This window comes from Zonotrichia albicollis, chromosome 4, assembly GCF_047830755.1.
Source record: "Zonotrichia albicollis isolate bZonAlb1 chromosome 4, bZonAlb1.hap1, whole genome shotgun sequence".
NCBI classification, from domain to species: domain Eukaryota; kingdom Metazoa; phylum Chordata; class Aves; order Passeriformes; family Passerellidae; genus Zonotrichia; species Zonotrichia albicollis.
The window spans coordinates 72,233,960-72,253,135 of NC_133822.1; the positions used below are offsets into that span (position 1 = coordinate 72,233,960).

General features: G+C 39.5%; 1 protein-coding gene across 25 annotated transcripts in view; it reads left to right on the top strand.

The window, feature by feature from the left end:
• PLEKHA5 (pleckstrin homology domain containing A5) overlaps positions 1 to 19,176 on the top strand; it is a 154,853-nt gene that overhangs the window by 73,404 nt on the left and 62,273 nt on the right. For 24 of the 25 annotated variants that reach the window (XR_012580144.1, XR_012580142.1, XR_012580143.1 and 21 more), the window contains one exon: positions 18,247 to 18,330. Coding sequence is in view for 20 of the 25 variants with exons in the window: in XM_074540071.1 (XP_074396172.1) it covers positions 18,247 to 18,330 (84 nt within the window). In the remaining 5 variants the exon portion in view is untranslated. Of the gene's footprint in view, positions 1 to 2,108; positions 2,258 to 18,246; positions 18,331 to 19,176 lie in introns of those variants that run through there. The other variant, XM_074540083.1, reaches the window with a different exon arrangement.

Sequence of the window (19,176 nt, forward strand, 5' to 3'; positions counted from 1 at the left end):
AAGATTGCTAACTTCAAGTTGTGAATTAAATGTGCCAAGCAAGAAAAGGAGGCACAATATCTAATATTGACCACTTAACACATGCCTGTGTAATACCACAATTTTAGTGCACCCATGGTGATTTCTATTTATTTAAGTCTGAAAAAAAATATTTTTAAAAATTATCAGATTAATAGAACTTGGATTTATGAATCCATCCAGTCACATTTTGAAATACAGTGCATGGCTTGGCATTACCATAGACTGATGGTAAAACTCTTACATTTTCCAACTAATTCTGCATTGTTAATACTTGGCTCAAGTCTCACATCCCATACTTTTTCGGAAAACAGCATTTCACAGGTTTTGCACTCCAGATTTTTGCTATTCTAAGTGTGACAGGTGAAATTGTTTCAAAATAGGTCACTTGCCTTCGGGGTTTAGCACTTGTGGGTTTTGGAGCCAGCCTTTTTGTGACACAGAAGGGTTTGATGATCTCACCCCTTAGCTCTGAGCAGGCATCTGGCAGGAGTGTCCTGGGCACTGTTGAGCACTTGGCTGCTTCTCTTTAACCCGTTCCTTCCGTGGCAGCTTGTACCCTGCATTGATTTCTAGTTTATTCTGCTCCCAGCTTCTGATTTTGATGCTGCTCACACTGAAAATTGAGGTGTCAATCCCCATTTAAAGCCTTTTCTGACTGCCTGCCACTTTTGGGGTGTTTTCCCATTGCTATCAGAGGAATGTTTTCTGCTGTTCTAACTTGAGTTGCCATTTCTTTGCTTTGAAGGCTTCTGTGTTCCCTCTAGTTTGTTACTTTATGCATTCCTTAGGATTTCTCATCTTGCACGTGTGGGATCATTTTTTAAAAAGCAGCGATTTATCTTGTGAATTTGCATTTTTTTTTTTTATTCTGCAAGACTTATTTCTTTATGGCACACATATTTTCAGTAACAAATGTGCAAAACTCCAGGCCTTCTCTGTGCAGAAAGGCTGGCACTGCCCTCGGTGCAGTTGACTGAGGGTGGTGCTTGCCCACACAGTGCCCTGGTGGTTGCTAACCAGCTCTAATTTAGGATGGTGTTGGCTCAGGACTGCTGGAAATCTGTGGGCTGTCATATTTAAAGATGTGTGTGACACTAATTTGAAGATAATCTTTGATGTTTAGGGTTTTAATATAAAATCTCTGCATTCTAGTCTAAAATTTGGGATTTTGTAGAAGACCCCAGACATCCCTTCAAGTACAACTCTGCTTTTTACTGTTGCAGAAGTGAATTTTATGCGCAAAATAATTTATTTGTGTTCTTCATCTCCTTCTTGCTTTATATTTTTGGAGTATTATTGCCTGTTTTTTCTGTCCAGTATAGAAATTTCCTGCAGTGCCTGTTGTGATAATTTCTTTACTTTATGTGGTGTTCTTCACAGCACTTATAGCTTCACATTATAGCTGCATTAGTATTTTGGATACATCTATTTCAGTATTAAAACTTCCTGATTTTAGCACACAAGCATTATGGGTTTGGCTCATTTCTTTTTCTTTCCATCAAAAAAAATGTTTCCCAATGGAGTTGGGCAAAATCCTGAGGATTGAGCTTCCTTTGTGGGGCACACCTTGGGAGAAGAGGAGAAAAATTAAAAAAATTGGGATTCAAAATTTAAAAAGGAGAAAGGTGACCTGGGTGAGGGCCACTCTGCCAGGCCAAGATCCTCTCAGCTGAATAGCTGGAGCTTTGTAGGCAGATGCCCAGTGCTGTGGTGTCGGTCTTTGCTCTTCCCCTTCATCTCATGGAGTGTTTTCTGACTACTGCTGCCAGAAAGAAAAAATCCTTGCAGGTTAGAGATAATTAGAAGAGTATATTTAGATAACATCTGGAGCTTCTTTTGTGTTTTGGGTTTTTTTCTCACTTTTTTCTCACTGTAATAGTTTGTCTGAGCTCAAGATACGCAGTTAAAATCTGTGCTGTTATCTCCTGTTGAAACTCAGTCCTGTAGTTAAACGTTTTGTTTTCCATCATCTGGAGGATGAGGTTTTATTGGTAGGAGAGAGTCAATAGTTTGGAGCTGCAGTAACATTTCAGGAATAAGTGACATCACTCTGGGATCAGCTTTCCCAGAGTCTGGCAATCCTGACAGCTAAGTTGCTTTTCCTCTGGGTCAGGGCTGTGCAGCGCTCACTGGGAAACAGCTTCCAAGAGAAAAGGGTCGTCCCTCACATCCTTACTTGTTGTTTTCCTGTTTGTGTGTCAAGCCTGTGCTAAAGAATTCATGTCTCTGGAGACCGGTGAGTAATTCTTATACATTTTCATGATTGTTTTTCCTGAGACATAAAGCATTTCCTCCCACTTTGGAAAAAATGCTCTTTTTTAGATTTTTTGATCCAGCATTCAATAACTCATTATATACGCAAAGCAGAATAAAGTTCAAGTTAAGATTTTAAGTAGAAGCCTAATTGTGGGTAGAGGTTGTGTTTATTACTTACTGTAACTGTGTCTCACTTCCAAGATTTTTGTTTAGACATGCTTCTCTGCTAAATCATGTCATAGAGATTGAGTGTAGCAGGAATTTGAGCTTTTTTAATTAGCTTGCAGTGCTGAATGGGAAGTACTTTCCAAATAGACACTTGTAAGGTACCTGATTTAACACACAGCTCATATGGCAGTGTTATTGGATGCCAGGTTTCAAATGTGATTTTCGGGCTTGTGGAAGGCACAAAACAGAAAACCAAGTACATTTCTAGTCGGGGTATGTATCTGTGTGTGTATCACCTGCAAAGCTGGGTGTTTATTTCTGTAGGCATGTCGTAAAATGAGCTGCAAAATCTGTCAGCATAAAAATTATTTCGGAAATAAACACCAGCCAACCCACAAAGCAGTATCTGGTTGTAGCTTGGGATTTAAATAACTGAAAAGCACTTCAGTTTCCACTTCATGGTAACTGTTTTCTCTTCATAGGAGAAATATAAAATGCGTGTCTTCTTTTCTCTTCCCTGGCAGATAAATGTCTAATTGTAAGACTGCTGCAGTCCTGTGACACTTGAAAATCTTGTCAGATTCCAATTTTGAGAAGGTTTTTATATTTTATAGCTAGAAAATTACTGCACACTTATCTCCAGAGAGGCATTTAGCAAGGGAAGCCCAGGGTTTTGCTGTGTCACTTTGGTTTTGGTTCCTTTTGGTGTTCCTTTAAGGATGACAAGTCTTGATGGATGAATACATGCAAAAAAAATGTCTTATTCATCTGTTTGAAGATTCTGGGGAATACTGCAACTCATCTCAGTAAAAGTTAGGTATTGATTTTCATCAGGAAATAATTCCAGACAGAATTTGGATGGTCTGAATCAGAGCTGTGGGTGGATGTAATACATCAGCTTCCAGAAACCTGTGCTTAGGGTAATTTCATTAATGCAGCAACTGGCAATTCTTGTGGCACAGTGGTGTGGTGGTGATGTATTGCAGATGCAGAATTGATGTAATATTTATGATTTACGTGATTTGGAAGATGACTGTTAGCATTGAAGTTCCTTTGTAGCTCTGACTCTTCATGTAGGTGGTTTGGCTCCCAACCCAGAACTAAAAACAACGAGCTCTGGGAAAAGCCTTTTAAATTCTGTTGTTGTGAATAGAAAAACTATTTTCTGTGTCATTTCAGTTCCCAAATAAATTCTGATGTTGAATTTAGATAAAGTTTAATGTTTCGTTTTAGTGAGATGCTTTTCTTACCAACTTGGTACCTTTTTTATATTTCTCCTTAAGCTGGATAAGTGAAATTCTAATGCAAGTTGTATCACTGGTTTGTTTTGTTGGTCTTTTTTTTAGTGTGATTTGGGCTTAGCCATAATAGTTTTTTATAGGCAGTTATATCAAACTGTCTTCAAAGATGTTTAAAGTGTGCTGTGCTTTTTGGTATACTGAATGTACTATGAGATGGAAATAAATACAGAGGCTATGCACAAAAATGAAGTGCTGGTAGCATTTTAGGTTTGAAATTGTATAGATTGAATGGCATAAATTGCTGTTGTGCTGTTCTGTTGACAGGAATTTAGGATTGTGCATAAACTTCTAATTTGCTGCTTTTCTTCAGCAAAAAAACCCCATGCAGCTATACATTTAAGTTAATCAGTTAAGCACATAATAATGTGCCTAAATTCTTTCCAGAAAAGAAAAGGGAATGGAATGAGTGGCCTTTCTTAAGTATAGGTCTAGAAATGCTTATTGCATATGTTAGCTTGATCATGGCTGCTGGTATGAAACTTTCTGGGTTGGTTGGTTAACTGAATGGAGCCATAGTTCCATTCAATGACGTGGTGATAGCTGGAATTTTCCAGTTACTTTTTCCAACCCCTAGGAGTCACATTCTAGCTCGTAAGTTTCCCATTTTCTTGCAGGATTTGGGTTGGTTTTTTGGTTTTTTTAAAGGAGAAAACAATACAGTTTTAATGTGGGATCTCAGCATCTCAGTCCTGAGGTGCCGGGCCACCGAGACCACCCTTGGGGGGCTCGGGAGCCCTGGAATGTTGCCAGAAGTGTCTGGTGGCTGGACTTTAACCCTACACGGGAGACGACACCTGTATGAGGACAGGAGGGTTTCACCGGGGTGAATGGTGAAGGGATCAGTTAATTAGAGGGTGAGACACAGGGTTTAGGATTGCTGTACAGGGGGGTTTAGAGAAGTAAGATGGAGGAATTGGGGCGTGTCCTGTCCTTCTTCTTCTTCTTCTTCTCCTCCATCTTCTGTGGTGATGGTGGCACTTTGGGATTGGCCATTACTGAAAGTGCACCGGACAATAAGAATAAAAAGGATTGGGGAAAAATGATAAATATTGTACACGTAACAATGGGTATAAAGATAGGTGACTGTCCGGAGGGCAGCACAGTGTGCTCATGGCTGGCTGCTGAGCAGAGCTCTGTCGGGCTGAAAGAAAATCTTTTAGATAAACAATTAATAAACATAAAAACCGAAAGAAGAACTGAAGCCTCTTCTTGTTCTTCGATACGCGGGCTGCCCCAAGGCCACCCCGGGCCTTTCCAGGCCCCTCAAACAGCCGAAAACCGGACATTTTAATATGAGCAAGGTTTTAAAATCTGAAAGTATATTTTTATTTAGATGTGTGGCGACCTAACTAAGCTAGCAGAGGATTATATTGATGTATTTAAAGCTGTGTGTCACTGAACTGCAAGACTGAAAGAAACTTCTGGCTTTGCCTCTAAATTGAGCCAGGTGCATCAGTCTGCTGTTTTACTGGTGAAAGGGGGTTACGTGTGGTTCTTCTGGTATTGAAACTCCTGTTCCATCTAAATAATATGATCCCTGCTGGAACACCAGGTGTGAACATTCAGAGTCATCTGCAGATTCACTTACCTCGCCATAGAAACAGATTTTTTGCAGTAAACAAGTGAAAGCTGTCATGCAGAGAAAAATTTTCAAAAGCTTAAAAGTGTGGTGTTTATTTTGGGAGGCGGAGAGGGAAGGGATAAATTTCTGATTTCACCTGAGCAGTGAGGTAGTTCAGAGCCGTGATTATGGAACAAGTTCTTTACCTCAAAATACCTTCTGCCTAATGAGGAAAAAATATGAACAACATTCATGGCAAGGCACTGTTGCTTGTTCATACTTGCTTTTGGGGAAGCTGATGAATTCATTGCTTGAACTTAACATTTTTTAATTTTCGTCATACATTGATCTGTTTTCACTTTCCAGAATGTTCTTTTTTTGCAAAACACTGAAAACACTTATTTTGTGAAGACTATGTTTGCATTTATAGCATAAAATATTATGAAATCAAGCTTATAGCTTGGCATTACATCATTAAAAACTTATGAGGCAATGCCAGTCATTCTAGGGTTGGAACTCTCCAGACAAAAGTGAAAATAAATTTTTCTGAAGTTGTTTGACAAATATGTATTTTGGCTTGTGCATTTTCTGTTCCTTTAAAATGTATAGAGTAGGCTGGATTGTTTGGTTTAGGTGGTTTTGCCTTAATTATCTCCAGGAGATTTCATTGCCACATTCATCAGAGGAGGATGCACAAAACCAGGCTCATAAAGAGTTAAACATGGTCTGTGATTGCTGTTCCATGAGTTCTGTGGTGCCTGGAGCTCCAGTGGGCACAGAAATCTGGATTTAAAGTAAAGAAACAAATAACTACTGTTATTTTCAACCAGGAATAACTAAGTGTGTTGGGATTTTTCCTCTTTGTGCCACTTCTAAAGTATTGTGCTACTCCAAACCTGCTGGCAATAATTACATCTCCAAATTTGCCACGCTTTGGAGTTAGGAAGGGCAGTACACAAATTTGGAGGCTGGATCCCCATAAAGAATGCAAGATTTGGCATGCCAGAAGAAAACCATTCAGAAACAGTTGAATGTCAGAAGGTACATAACAAGTAGAGCTGTACTGAGTAGCTGGAGAGCTGTAAAAATTCTGCATAGCATAGTTACTTTATAGATCTGGAACATCTCTAAAGTTGCTGATCCTGCAAAGAGGATATAAGGTGAGAGATACTGTAAAAACATATTTCTTTACAAATCCTCTGTTTTATAGTCTTGAAATGCAGCCTAAAATCTGCTTTCCTGATACAATGTGTAATCCAGAAAGAAAAAAGGTGGGGGAAGGAGTTTTCACTTCTGGGTTTCATAGGAATAGTCCCTGCCTTGCAAATCTCTTCCTTATGCTCATGTTTTCTGCTGGTAAGAGGAGAATTGAGTAATACTCCATATGGTAAACAGCACTTAATTTGACTTCTTTGGATACAATTTTACTAGTCCTTTAAAAGTGTTTCCAAAGCCAGATTCAACATAAGAAAAACTTACACAAGTTCCTAAAGAAGTCTGTAAAAAAATAATGTTCCCACCCAATACAGAGGGTGTTTTCTCTGGGGCTTTCTTTGCCTTTTTAAAATCCCGTGAAATGACTGATGTTGAGTGTGATCCCAATGTTCTTCTGTCCCTGACCTCTTGCTCTGACACAAATGAAATAAACTGATTTTCACTTCCCATAAGGAGTTTCTCAATGAACTGAGTCTTCTCCAGGATATTTTTCATTGCCATATAGTTACACTCTTAGAAATGTCACGTACAGATCAACTGCTCTCTCATTAAAAACACTTAAAACACATTAAAAAAGTCACTTTTGCCTGCTTGAGGCTAAGGATGTTCTTACACAATGGTCAGCTGTTGTGAAAAAAACAAGTTCCGTGTCTCTTTGCTGTACCCTAAGCTTGAAAAAACCACCTGAGAAATAAAACCAGCTCCCAGATCCTGGCTGTCACTGAGGTGTGAATTTAATGGAAGGTCACTGGAGGCATCATGTCTGTTCAAGACGTGTTGTCCTGTAGTTTTCTCTGCTGCTGCAGTTCGACCTTGGAAGGAGCAACCTGGTGTGCCATTTGCTGAAGCACAATGTGTTGCTGGGTCAGCAAAAGTCTTTAATAAATATTAATTGTTATTTCTGTTGTATTGTGAGGCAAGGATACAGTTGTGAGATGTAAAACTAGGGGACTGCTGAATTATAATGGTTTTTTGCTGGGTATTTTTCCTGCAGAGCTGTCAAATGTGCTGACAGTTCACTTTGTAAATAAAGTGTAGTTGTTCCTCTGCATTTATGAGGTAAAAGGATAATGCAGATCAATCTGTGTAGGTGTTGAAATCGAAGATGTGAAAATACAAGGGGAGGCAGCCAAGAAATACTTTTTGTCAAATGGAAATTTCTGGACTTCTAGAGCCAACAGTTTGATTATATGAGACCAGCAGGCATCAAAGTGATTGACAGTCTGCATATAAGCAGTGGGTGGCAGACGTAAACTCTTGATCAGATGGGGTTCTGAAATCTCGTCTGTAAATTGAATGATGATATATCCTGCTACACAAATGCTGTTTTTCTTCTGGTACTTACTTTGGCCAAGTCACCTTTTAAAACACCTGACATGAAGCCATTCTAAAAAACAAATCTGTTTGGTTTTTTTTATTCTAGTGTATTTATTATAGCACTTTAAATAATTAATTTGTGTTTGCCCATTATACAGATTTTTGTCCTTAATTTAAAAAGGTCAAATTACTTTAATTAGAGAGGAAGTGTTACTCTTCATCTGCTATGCTTCCTTACCTGATAGTGTGTATTGGTGTAGCTGCTTCTTCAACCATCTGTCTAAATTGTGGTTTTCATTTATTTTATAAGAAACTTGGCATTGAGATGGGTTAAGAATGAAAATATTACTTAAGGAAATAGGATTTAATCTTTTAGTGTATTTAGATTGACTTGCTTTTTTTTGCTATTTGTTAGGTAGACTGGTTCTAAAAATGAATTCATTTTCTCAAAATAACTTTTATTGTGCATATTTTGTATATGGGTGGGTCCATCTGGGCTGACATTTTCTGCCTGTTGTGTTGATGTTTTAAGATGAGTTGTGACAGCACCACATCAAAGTATGATACCCTCTGGTGTTTTTCTGTGAATAGTGTAAGGATGCTTTTCCTGAAAATCAGTATATTTTTTTCCTCAAAAGCAGTTGATGCCTGCCTACTTTTTATAAATACTTGAAGTTAACAAGGTGAGTAATAGGCAATGATGACTTAAATAAAAGAGGGGGTGTGTGGGCCCACTGCAGTTAGATCAGTTCCCAAAGCTCCCCCACAAGCCTGATTGGTGTCCACACCTGTAAATTAAAATACATTCTGTGTGCACCAGGATTGTTAGTCTGGTTTAGGAGCAAATGAGCATTAGGTGTGGATGTTTCAAGAAAACAGTGTAAGGTCTGTTTAAAAGGTTGGGAGGGTTCTGAGAAAATCCTGAGATAATTTCTGATCTACTTGTGATGTCAAACAAATCCCAAACCAATTTTATTTGCTGCTGACATTTTTAATCTTTTGGAGACTTGCAGAACAACTTGCTGCTATTCTAAAGCAATAATATTGTTATTTTTCTGGGCTGATCTGCTCCTGAAGCTGCACCAATTGAACTGAAAGGAAGGAGAGCTCAGCGAGGCTCAGCTGGGACCTTGGGGATGACAAGGGACACGTTCAGTGTTCCAGCTCAGTGCCACACTTTGTGCCCCGTGTGTCTCTGGGCTTGAACTTCACGTCACAGGCAATGAATATTTTTAATGGGGTTTGTACTCTTTTGTCTGAGATGAATGCAGGCCCACACATGGTGTAAGCTTCAATTAATTATCCTCTGGGGCCTGCTGCACATATTTGCATATGCTCTATCAGTAGACCACCAAGATTATTCAATTAAATCCTCACAATGGCTTTAAGAAGGCCAGTGATTAAAGCCTTAGTGATGACTGTTCATTTATAAAATAATTATTTTTATAAATTTCAATCTTGGTGCTTATTTCTTGCACAATAGGATCTATTGGGAGGGACAGCTTGAAATGCAGGATGTGTCTGAAAAGGTACCACAGTCACAACTGATAGACAACTGGGTGCACCAATATCTCAGCTGTTTTCTTCTCTCAGATTGCTAAAATAAAGATTTCTAATCGTGTCCCAGATGACAGTGACTTGGCAGAAGTTTGCCTGACCATTTTTCTCTCTCAGCAGACTTAGGAAGGGTCTTGTTACGACCTGGTGTATTCTGATATAAGTGCTTTATAAACATGGTTTTCTTTTAGAACTTCTGCTGAGTTACTAATAGAAATGTGGTTTTATTGAATAAAAATGGCTGTTCACCAGAGGTGTGATTGTGTGGTGACAGTGCCAATTCCCAGGTATCTGAAGTGGTCAAGAAATGGAAGTTGTGTAGCTGTCTGGATGCAGTGCAATGTTGTTAAACTTCTTTATAACCTTGGCTTAGATGATTAAAAAATTGGTGTGATTTACACAATCTTAAGAAAACACCCAAGTGCAAAAAGAACCAAAGCAACCCACCATTCATACAAAAAAAAAAAAAAACCTCAAAAACAAACCAACCAGAAAGCAAACAAGTTTGAGTGATGATAAATTCTACCAGTTAAAAATGTCACCAAAGGTAGAAAATTTAAGATAAATAAGGTATTTAACTACTTCTATTTAACTACTATTTAACTACTGTTAATGAATATTGGTTTTTTGATTCCAGTGTGCTTTGAGAGATTTGCAAAGCAACACTGTGTTTTTACCAAATGTCTGATGAAATTCTGTTGTTGAATTTGAGGTAGAAATTCACTGAAATTATGCATTGTTTCTATTTTTATGGATTTTCATTTTTTATTTTTATTTTCTATTTTTTCCTAATCTTATTTTTTCTATTTTTTATTTTTTATTGAGTTACACATCTGTTGGATTTGTAACTCAGTGAATTTGGGAACTTTACTTTTTTGCAGTTCCATAGGAGGAGTTTGTTGAACAAATACACAACTGTTTCCACATCAATAGGTATTACACTGCTTAAATTGTCTGCATTCACTTTTCTTAGAAGTATTTTTAGCTTTTTTTTCAAAATATAATTATTGAAAAACACGTTAAAATTGCTAAGAGGAATTACTATTAAAGTTGCCTTCTCTTGTATAATATCTCTAATTTTCATACAGTGAAATGAAAACAAAAATCAGAAATGCTTTTTGAAATCCTACTTCTATTTCTAATACTCGGTCAAGAGCACATCTCACTTAGGCTTTTAATAAATGAAATAGGCCAGGGCTTGCATCACTGAACTTAGTGGAATGTGGTGAAGATAATTTTCTGTCTAGTGAGCTTAGAAAAGAGTAAAAGTTGCTATGTAGCTATGAAAACATTTGCTAAAAGTTTTTTATTGAATTTGATGTTTGTAGTTGTAGAGGGGGTGACGAAGAGAGCCCAATTATCTCTACTTTACTTGGTGTGATGAATTTCTTCTGGTAGTGTTGTACAGTTGTGCTCATGCAAGCTGTGATCGTTTATCCCTTGTAAATTTAAGTCAGGTTCATTTCTTGTTCTGGAAATCTCTAATATTGTATATGTAAAAAAGGCCGCTTAGTGGTTTCTCATTAACCCCTATTAATTAAATGTTCCAATTTGTTAGAATGCTAGTCTGAGTGGTCAAACCCAAGCAGCAAAGACAGCTTTTTCTGTGTATTGTAACAGGGATTTTTTGTTTGTGTTCTTTGTTTTGGGGGCATGTTTGTTGGTGGGGTTTTTTTGGTTGGTTGCTGGTTTTTGTGGTTTTTTAAATGGAATGTGGCTTTTTGTTGCCCTCTCTACAAGTTAGCTTTTACTTGTTCTACCGTCTCTTATGTCTTCAGGAGAGGCTACAGTGTCCCTGCTGCATCAGGGAAGCGAGATTTTGGATAACATCAGCTGCTCAGCCATCTGCTGTCAGTCTCCACAGAATGCCAGGTTGGAAGGCACCACAGTGGGCATCTGGTGCCACCTCCCTGCCCAGGCAGGGCACCCCAGAGCACAGGGCCCAGCAGTGTGTGCAGATGGTTCTGGAACATCTCCAGAGAGGCAGATGACCTCCCTGGGCAGTGTTGGTGGGCACAGCCCACAGAGTGGAAGTTCTTCCACGTGTTCAGGTGGAACATCAGTTCCTGCCCATTCCTGTCGTCCCACCATTGCTGGGCCTCACAGTCCCTGCTCTGAGCCCTCCCTGAAGGCAGGGACAGACAGGTTTGAGATCCCTTCTCAGGGCTGAGCAGCCCCAGCTCCCTCAGCCTTTGCTCCTGAGAGATGCTCCAGTCTCCCCACATCCCCAAAGCCCTCACTGGCTCCTCTCCAGGATCTCCACATCTCTTTTGTCCTGAGGAGCCCAGAACTGGACACAGCACTCCAGGTATGGCCTCACCAGGGCTGAGAAGAGGGGGTGAGATGATGGTGATGATGATGATGAGTGTCCTGTCATCAGCAGGAAGAGGCAGCAGCAGCCAGACTGGAGAGTCCAGTGGTGCTTCTGCTCCTCAAACCACCTGCTGGACCATGCTGCTCCAAACCCTGGTTCTCTTCAGAAAACACATTGTGGGGTTTCACTTCAGAATTGTTACTCTAGTTCTTGGGATCTCAGCAGGGAGTTAACCATTGAAGGATCCTGGGATTCCAAGTCTGAGGCTTACAGACAGGTCTGCCTTCTAAAACCCACTTCAGTGTTCTCTTAAACTCTACCTCAGATAGCAAGCAGAGTCTTAGTCATTTTTACTGCTGAGTAATGCTTACAGAATTGAACGTTTTCTTCATCTGCAGTGCTGCTATCAGGGTACTGTGTCAGACCCTGTGCCCAGAGCTTAAAATGTAACGAAATGTTGCATAAATTGATGACATATGGCAGGTGTATCTCACTAATTGCCACAATGGCATTGCAGCCCTTACTGAACCACAGTATTTTGCAAATTCCCAGATATGTTACCTACAGAATGAAAGACACCTCCCATAAAGTTCTGGGAACCCTGAGAACAGTAACTTTTCCTGACAATGGAGTGTTTGGTTAGCAAGAGGAGTTTTTTTTAAAACCTTCTCAATCTGTAATAGAGTGCATGATGTTTTAGCAAGTATTTCATCCTAGTATTCTGAAATAGTTGGTTTTTTTTAAATGTTTGCTCTTGCTTATGTAAACTTAGTTTTATGTTGGAAATATATCATGTGAGCATGTTAATCATATCTGCTCGAGTGAGAAAAGGCTGTTTTCATATGGATATTTTCACTGGAATATGAGTGTGGGTTTAGAATGGTCCCATTGAGAGGAAGGCTTAGAATTTTGGGGCAGCATTACTTAATCATTTGGAAAATAAAAATAAAAGCTGGACCACAGTCAGCTGTATAGAAATGTCCAGATGCTTTCCAATACAGCAGCAGCAAAGATACCAAAGCTGCTATAACTATAGCTGAGGAGGACCTAAAAGGAAAGCCTACAAAACTGGCAGGTTGCCTGAAAAAATAAACTCAGAGCAGCCCAGAAAAGTGGTAGCAGCAGGAACTACAGTTTAGGTGTTACATTGTCTGCCAGGAAAACGAGGAGAATTTTGTCTGCACGTTCCCAAAAGCGTGTGCACACACAAAGGGTCACCAACACTTTGTTCTCAGCAGCGTATGGGACGTGTTACAGGTCTGTCAGCACTTTGGGACTGGCTGTCTCTTCACTCCCACTTCTCCTGGGGCTCCCTGATGTTTAGTTACCACACTCAGATGTTTCCCTGTGGAGCCATGCAGCCCCCTTTCCAAACTTGTTGTTGAAAAACCTTAATTGAAAAAAGGCTCATGTAATTCTAGGGTATGATAGTGCTGGTAAAAAAGTGCTTGCATTTGCTGTTTGCTGTAAAATGTGGCATTACAGATGCAGTAAAATAGAAGTGGCAGCGTAGCCACGGACCACATCCTTCCTTGCTGTTGTGTAGGGACTGCATTTACTTAATTTTTTTCCAAGTTCAGACAAGTCTTGGTTAGGTAACTATAACTGCATTTATTGCTGTTAGAAATGAGACATTCTTATGCTACAAAGCAAGCACACAAGGTAGAAATGGCTGATTCGATTCACCAAGTAAGGAATGAAGGGCTTCATTCACAGAAGCCAAACAAATCTGCCCTAGACTTGTCTTATGTTTGTTTCCAGTTGAACCTTACCTTTAAATATCAGTGCAGAAATTCAGCATTAATGCAGAGAGAATGACTTTATTGCTCTGGTAATCTTGGTCTTCTTACCTTGTCATCTTCTTGAGTATTTTGTCATGAAAAATGCATAAAACTGCTTCTCATAAGAAATATGTCTCAGCATATTTGTGCTATATAGGGATTGTGTGTATCCATAATAGAGATTAGATTGCCAGCCTGTGAATCTCAAGACCTAGAATAAATGTTAGGAATAAATGTTAGGAAGCAGATACTTGGTGTAGCATTCTTCTGAAATGTGTTCTCCAGTGCTCATTTGTCAAAAGGAACAGTGTTTCTAAATTAAGGATGTGGAGGCCTCTTAAAAGTTGTGTCCTGGTTTGTGATTTGTTTGTATTCAGCCTTTGCTTTGATGGCCACATTGACAATAAGCAAATGAGAAGGCCTTAGCACTGAGGAGCACATAAATAAAGGCTGCAAAGAAAGGCCATGAGAGAAGCTTTGAAGTGGAATCTAGCTCTAATTTGAGGGGGAGAAAACCAGATGTCTTTGGGAGTTCTGGCCCAGCTCTTTTTTTTTTTTTTTTTTTAAGAGGACAGGGAGCTCAACCAAATCATTCAATGGAGAGACCCCAAACCAACTGTTTCCACCCTGGTCCTTTGATTTTTGCTGCCGCTTTGGAGTGAGCTGTTTTGTTCCAGAGGAAAAATGGTCTAACCCTTCATTTTAACTGTACAACAAGGATTACATAGCTCTTTTTGCATTCCAGCTGCAGTTATCTGAGTTAATTTCCTTTGCAATATACTGACAAAGATGATAGTGACTTCAAAATAGCAAAACTGATCAGAGATTTGATTTGGCTGACTTTTGTATCGTGTGTTAGAACAAAACATTGGTGCACAGCATTTTGGGTCAGCAGTCCTGAAAACACAAGATAGAAAACAAAGAAACTGCTTGTGTAGGACTTGTGTTGGCAAGCTCTGCACCTGGAATGATGTGCTTAGTTGCTGCATACAAATAGAATAATATCTCTGAATTATATATTTGAGTTTTTTTTTTTTTCCAGTAGTCCTTGGATCACATTAAACCAACAAAAAGATTGCTGTTGACTGTACAATTAGTGAGTAGATTAAAACTGCACAACAAAGTTTTTTTTTTTAACATTTCTGGAAAATAAGTAAAATAATCCTGTCTTCTAAAGAGATTAAGAGTCTCAAAGGATGGGAGAGAGAGAGTAGATAAGGAGGCAAATAACGTGAGTCAAATTCAAGATTGCTGTCATTTCTAACCTGAACAGGATAAATCCTTTTGCTCTGGGGGCTTGTCCATGTGCCAGAGCTAAGCTACCTTATAAATGATGCCAAAGCTTGCAGCTTTCAGAGGAAAGGATTGGAAAGGAGAAGTTGGAAAATTCTCGAGAAAAGGGGTCAAGATAAGTTAGTGCTGTTAGGCTAGTACCAGTTGTCTTGCACTGAGATATCTAATAATGGAATTTCTACCCAGGTGAGGCTGTTTTGGTGTGGTTGGGGTTGCTTGTTTTCACATTCATGGTTGGTTTGATTTAGTTTGGTTTTGATTCTTTCATGGCAGGTATAAAACCACTGCTGGAATCAAGCACAGAATAATATCTTGATACATGTAAGAATTATGCTTTATTTTACATTGAATTGCTTCTCTCATGTCATCTTAGTGTAGATTTCTGGAGCCCAGCACATTCCAGTAGCAAATATTAATGAGGAGTAGTTTGTGCCACATCCCAAGTCTGGAGAATATGTTCATGAATAGTAATGAAATACACAGGGAATTTTTTTCCTGTCTTTGTCTCTAGTGTTTAGCATGCCATTAATACAGATCCTAAAATAGTACGGTTCAGTTAAGAAAAAATGCAAAAGATTTTGGTGTGTAGTTGTCCTGTGTTCTCAAAACATGGGAAAAACTGGAAGGAGAAGGAAGAGGATGCACCTCTGCATAAGGGAAAAGTAACACACTGGCTGTGTCAAAGTGAATCACTCTCTTTCCACATAATAAAGTACATAGACATAAATATGCAAGGTTGAAATTCTGAATTACACATTGGATTTGGTATAAAGTTGAAATTTGAGTTCTCAATAAATTTTTTTCTTTATTGTCCCTGAGATTTATTGATGATGTATAGATTATTGTAGTATAATAAATGAAATTCTCTGTGTAGCTAGGAATTTATGGATAACTGAACAAGTGTCTAAATTGGATGTTGAAGATTGTGAATATCAAACTGTAACTTGGTTGGAATCAAACTCTGTGCTCTGCGAGATAGAGTTTGAAACAAATGCCTTAACCTACTGTTATGTGGGAGGGTTATGACAATAATTATCAAGCTTCACTGCACCTTGCACAAGTATTTTGAGGGGCCCTGTCAAAATACCAGGTAAATTACTGCCAAAAATGCAGTAATTAGATGAGTAATGAAAAAGTTTTCAAATGGAAGTATTTAAAATCTGTTCATGCAGTTAGACATATTTACAGTCATCACTCTTAGTTGCACAAGCTGACTTTTCCAGTGTTCACCCATGAGATTTCACTTGTGTTTAAGCTGAAGAGAAAAAAAGCCTGTTTTCCCTTTGCTTTACCCTTTTAGAAGGAAGTGACTATTCAGGTCTAGAAGAAAGTGCTGTACAATCCTCAGGAGCATGGCTCATGTCCGTGATGTGTTTTCTGCCTTTTTTGTGTAATCTCAGCTACCTCCCATACATCTCAACATCTGTGTGACTAGTGGGGAAAACTGTTTTGTTCAAGGATTTTTTGGTGCTTTTGGAATGCTAACTATGACTCAAACCTGAAGCAAAATGTTCTTGAGTATTACTTCCTCTGCTCTCCCTCCTTTCCCTCCTGGTTTTGTGTGGTTTCCTCATTGCAGTCCTTGGGTGTTGCCTCTTCTGTATCGTCAGTGATGTGCACTCACACAGAACATGGCATGTGCCTCCTCTTGGGTGGACCTGAGCATTTCTGGTCCCTGAGCAGAAGTCCTGATCCACTTATTTCCACATATAAGCTGACAGTCACCTGTCAAGGTTTAATGCAAACGAGAAGACAACGTTTTGGCAAAGCATTTTGGACAGCTCATCTCCATAGTTTGTTGGAGTTTTTTTCACTTTGGTGTGAGAGTTTCTGAAATATTAGAGGGGGGGAAAAAAAGGTTTTGGAAAGGAAGAAAATAGGACTCACAAAAGAAAAAAAAAACAAACCAAAGAAACCTGGATACTTGCTCAGGGATGTTTTGAACCTGAATTCTCTTTAATCTGTGCTGATTTCCTTGAGAGGCATTGTATGACCAGGGCATTTGGGAATGGCACAGACTGTCCTCTTTCCTGTCTCCTCGTTGTAATTGATCCATTTCTGCAACAACAGCTCCTTCAGGGCTAAACTTAGAAATCTGCTGAACTCAGAACAAAGATAAAGCACTGGCAATTGCCAGCTCATCATTAAGCACTGTAACGTGGTCTCTCCATTTAGGCATTAGTAGGTTTCTAAAATGCCAGTAGAAGTGCAAAGCATTGGGCTGTCTTTCTAATCTTGCACTCCATGAAGGCTTTTCCATTCATTCACCATAAAAGTAATGTAGATTTTTTTTTTATATGCTGTTGTTTGGAGGCAACTTTTACTCAATTACGCTGTATAATTGCAAATTGTTACGATCCAAAGAATTTTAGTTTAAAAGTGGAGAATATTAAGATAGTCTTGTTAATTCACGTTGTTTTTATGAAGCAGGAAGGATGGAAAGTGTGACATTCATGAGGTGAGCTGTGCTTCAAAGTGCTTGAAACTTCAGCTAGTTCAATGAAAAGGCAGAAAAGAAGTAGTTATTAAGGATGAAGTTACTCTGGAGATCTTCTAGTCCAGCCCTTCTCCCAAAGCAGGCTCACCTGGAGCAGGAGACACAGTGGTGGCCAGGCAGGTTTGGATCTCCCCAGAGGAGGTTCCCCAGCCTCTCTGGGCAGCTGTTCCAGTGCTCAGTGCTTCTGGCTCACATTCAGGTGGAGCTGGCTGTGTTTCAGTTTGTGCCCCTGCTCTGGCACTGGGCTCTGGTCACTCACCCTTCAGACATGTGGGTGCACTGGTAAGATCCCTCTCAACCACCTTTTCTCCAGGCTAAACAGGCCCAGCTTTCCCAGCCTTTCCTCCCAGGAGAGATGCTGCAGTGCCCTCATCATTCCCAGAGCCCTGTGCTGAACCTCCCCCAGCAGTTCCTTGTCCTTCTTGAGCTTAACCCAGACCCAGCCCTGCCTTTCTCTTCTTGCCTTCACAGGCTGGAGGACTCAAGCCCAGGCATTTCTTTCCTGTGTGGCAGCAGCTGGTAGTTGTTCAATTTGGGCAATTTCCTGCAAGCTGCAGGAGCTGCTGTGCTCAATCAGGATCTGCAGTTCAGGGGAATGGGATAATGCGAGGGGAGCATTTTTGTGCTGCTGGGGATGAAGCTCAGCCTCCCAGCCTCTGGAAGACACTTGTGAGCAGCAACCCGAATTAAAAAGTCAAGTCTGTAAAAGTAGAGCTCTGATTGCAACCCCTCACTTTTTCTAGTCACTGGGCATTTATCTGTAATATTGGACATTTGAAACTGGTGTCTTCATGTCCTGAGGATGAAGACAGTTGCTTTTACAGCAGGGTTTTATCCTTACAGAGCAGTTAAATATGTCTCATGTTCAACTTGTCCCTGTCCAGCTGAAACTATATTAATGAATACATAAAGTTATAACTGAAGTGAATCTTATTGCCTAATACTTTTTTCTCTCTCTTTCACAGTCATAATGAACGAAAAGTGACGTGCAAACATCCAGTGACAGGACAGCCTTCACAGGACAACTGTATTTTTGTTGTGAATGAGCAGTAAGTGCCTTCTGTTTCACTCTGTAAAGCACAGCCTTTAAAGCCCATTAATAATGAAGTAAGATTCAGTGATTACTGGTGACAGTATTTATTTTTTCCAAGTCAGATCAACATGTAGACAGTTTTACTTGTTTAAATCACTTGAAAGTAATGATAAATATTTTATACTAATTGTTAAGATAGAAAACACAGCTCAGATTAGTTGTATGGTAGAAATGAATCACATTTATGCACTGTATGAATTTCCTTTTATCACTTTAATTGTTCTGTAATTTTAATAAACAGCCTAGATATTATATAGCAATCAAAAAAACTTCCAGAAAGGGATAAATTTTATAATCACTTAGGGACAATCAGAAGCTGTTAATGTATAATGTTTTGCCTGATAGTTTCTCCTCAATTGAGTATTTCCTTGGCCAGTTGGGCTACTTTCTGAATCATTGGTAATAACTCAGATTTGCTGTCCTTGCATTAGTGTTGTAGAGCAATACAAGAAGGTCTGCATGGAGCTCATGCCTGAGCTCAGGGTTTTGTTGGGGTTCTGGGTGTCCTCCCCACCCCCTTTGCTGTAACACGTTACATGGTGGCTCCAGTGAAAAGCACCAGAACTGGCCAAATTTCCCCAGTGTGAAAGGGGGGCAAAGCCAGAGGGGGCCTTTGGAGAGCATTTCTTCCCATTTCCATCTCACACTCATACCTGTCTTTTTCCCTCCCACCAACACCTGGCTGGTGCTAAGAGAGAAATTCTGGTTTTAAGCAACATCTTAAAATTCATCTATAACAGGTTGGAGTTTAAAACAATGCAGGTAACTCTGCAATGAAATGTGAATTGCTTTCAAATTGGAA